The 3,391-nt window shown below is 30.0% G+C and overlaps 1 protein-coding gene across 1 annotated transcript; it reads left to right on the top strand.

Annotated features, from left to right (window-relative positions):
* Positions 1 to 575: 575 nt before the first annotated feature.
* LOC113363753 lies at positions 576 to 1,076 on the top strand. Its single transcript, XM_026606238.1, has 2 exons — positions 576 to 722; positions 832 to 1,076. Exons 1-2 carry the CDS (start codon positions 576 to 578, stop codon positions 973 to 975), a joined length of 291 nt encoding a protein of 96 aa, XP_026462023.1. The 3' UTR covers positions 976 to 1,076.
* Positions 1,077 to 3,391: the final 2,315 nt, after the last annotated feature.

Below are 3,391 nucleotides of genomic sequence, written 5' to 3'. Positions count from 1 at the left end.
CAATTAATTACTACTTCAGACCCAAACACGTTCGGATAAATAATTATTTTAATTATATAATTGATGACTATCAACCGCATTTTTGATATTGTTTAATTAAGTTATTAGACAAGAACTGAGTTGATATAGATTATTAAGATATTAGACGATATTATACAATAATTATTTGAATACAATTGCATAAATATTATATTCGACAAAATAAAGCGTACAACTTGTTAATAATTCAGAAGAAAATGCGTATATAAAAATACTTGTGATCCTAAATTTTCATTTTCATACCACAAACTATTTCGTAAAAAATATTATAGTAATCATATTATTTTTCATCTCACTCTGGCAATGAACGTATTTGGCTGAATTTTGATTGAAATTGAAAAAGCTCAAGACGACTTAAAAAAATTAGGTCAGAGGATTTTGTATTTGCAAAGTCTTATATAATCCTACAGTTTTATTCGTTGTCCATTTTAGGACAGGTGTATTAATGAAAATATTTTTATTGAAAAATAAATTGATAAAACATCTATTTGTTTATTTACTAACATATTTTCAATGATTTTCTTTATTTTTTCAGAATGAAGTGCATGTTCGTCGTGTTTTTCTGCGCATTGGCGTACGCCGCGGCTTATCCCCAACAAAAGGACGGCGCCGTTTATTCAAATGAGGCCATCAGACAGGCACAAAGCACTTTCTTGATACCCAAGGATGCCCAAATACAAAACGTGAGTTTTAACATAATAGATAAAATACGAGTACAATGGTGTTTTACTTCCCACCGTTCAAGATACATAGACTAAAAGGATTTTCGTGGTAACTATTTACTATCTCCAGGTTCAAGAAGGCATCGAATTGGCAGCCTATGAGCAGATTCCCGGAAACCAACGTATCAACTTGTTCGAAATTTTGGGCGACCAAGTCCCATCAGAAGTGATCAACAACTTGCAAGGACAAGTTGACAAAATTGGACGCCAATAGAAATCGAGTCATAATTTCTTATCACACTTCTTCTTATTGTTCACACTCCATATTTAATTCGAGGAAGTATTAATAATTAATTCATGATGCTTCACACACACATACCCACGCAATTTGTGTGGTTTTATAAAATATATATGTGATTTATTTTTTTAAAAATAAAAGTTATTAGAAAGTTTTTAAATGACTTTAAAATATATTGATCTTATTATTTGGTAAAACACTAGTCGATTTTAGTGCCTCTTATGATATTGGAAATAACAGGTAAATATTAATCCAACTAGTTGTAAGTGGCATTTTGCCTAGTGGCAAGTTGCATGAACAAGACAAGTGTAAGAAATCGACTTAATCAATAAGAAATCAGTATATTAATTTATGAGTAATTTGTAAGTATACCGAGTTGCATCATTATGTGAGAATCATAATGTGATAAACTTTTGCAAATTATTTAACTTTGTACAATTTTTTATTAGACATTATTGAGAAACAAACAGATGCCTAATACATACACCTAATTAAGTATTTTCTTAAGGTAGCCGAATAATCCAAATAAGAATTAATTTTCATAATCAAATTACTTTTCGTAGGACTACAATACTTTATTGTGCTTGTTGAGACCAGGTACAATATCGTCATATAAAAGTTTCATGAAAATCGAAGATGTTTTTTATAATCAATTAGGAAAAAATGGCCTGACCGATTTTTGCCAAACACTAATCAGCACGATTTTCAAAAGATATCTTTAGACTAGTTTTTGAATTTTCAAAATCTATTCAGAATGTTTTACTGAAAGTTGACGAAAAACGTTGCACTTTTCTGATAATTCTATAGAAACGGCTCAGCCAATCGTAACAAAAAACTAACTAACGAGTGCTTATCAAGTTTCATTGAGGGGTTATCAAATTTTTAAAATCGGTTTAGCTGTTTTTGAGAAAACGTCGATGACATGCCTAAATTTGATTCACGCCAAAAAACACTGTCAATTTATCTAAAATTTGATGAAATTTTAAAATTAAACGACTTGTCGTAGAGCTGTAATATTTTAGTACGTTCTATAAGACCAAGATTTCTATCGCGAAGAAAAGTTTCAGAAAGTCACCGAAAAAAAATTTAAATAGAAAATTACGAAGAAACGGCCCAGACAATCTATACCAAAAACTAATCAGCATGATTTCCAACCAATACCTTTCTAAGGGTTTTTGAACATTCAAAATCGATTCAGGGTAGGGAGCAAAAATTATACATACTTATAAAAGAGAATTTCATTCTATTCAGAAATGAAATTTAAAATTAATTTTTGAATACTACTTATTACACCTGTGTATTTATACTTTATAAATCATAATTTTATTACCAATTTTACGAAATTCAATCAAAAACAAAGAAAATACGCCGTAGCTGTATTTTACCTTCTGGATAAAGTCTTTTGAGCATTAAAATCAAAAGAGGTAGAGATTTTAATGCAGTAGTAGTAGTAGTCACTGGGTTTTAGTTAGCGTCTCTAGCGTTTTACCTGTCGTGAACGTTTAAGGTAATTACCTTACGTCGTAGAAAATCCAGTGATGGCAAAGGATTCGGGGGGAAACAGATTTGGAAATAGTAACATACATATTGAGAGAAGTTGCTTATTATAAAGTACATACTTTAGCTTAAACCAAAAATTAAGATTCACGCCTTGATTTATAAATTTGATTTAATGTGAAATAACTATTATAACTAGTTTGATATCAAACTATTTTTTATTTTTATTTTTATTTCTTCTTGAGGTTTTCTGATCAACATTAATGCCAAACAGTATAAAGTCCGTATGTCCATGTATGTGTGCTACTATTCCTCATACGACCTTTACCCAATGTGGACCTTATTCTAGAGTATTCCCGTCTTTCTATGCTTTTTAATAAGAAAGGCGATCGTTATTGCACAGATTACGGTGCTCCGTTCGCAGCTCGAAACGTTAAGAGGTTCTCGAGATTATTGAAATGACACAGTCTGCGCATAATTAGTTTTATTTATAATGCCTTTCTTTTGTTTTTACCTTCAAACTATAGCCAAAGGTATAGTAACAACCCTTTGTGAAAAGAAATTTGTATAATGAGCTGTATTGGACAGCTGTGATATTCAAAGTACGGTAATTTTGGGGATGATTACTGATTTGTGTATTTATTTATTATATCATATCTGTAACTTTTGAATGGCCTGCTTAAAATTAATAAGGTATTTGACAATTTTTTATAAGATTGAATGCTCTATAATATGTACTAACATGATAAAGCCCTACAACAACTTGGTGTACTTCAAAATTGCATTTGAAAATAGAAATTAATTGTGAACTGGTATATTTTTATTTTATGTAAACTTTTCAACTATACGCTTGATACTAGCTTATCATTTTTTTTAGAAATTTTATTTAAAAACT

This window comes from Ctenocephalides felis, unplaced genomic scaffold, assembly GCF_003426905.1.
Source record: "Ctenocephalides felis isolate EL2017-DRISC unplaced genomic scaffold, ASM342690v1 CF-g0.4_SCAFFOLD_00845, whole genome shotgun sequence".
Taxonomy (NCBI): domain Eukaryota; kingdom Metazoa; phylum Arthropoda; class Insecta; order Siphonaptera; family Pulicidae; genus Ctenocephalides; species Ctenocephalides felis.
This window is presented reverse-complemented; position numbering and strand designations above follow the sequence as displayed.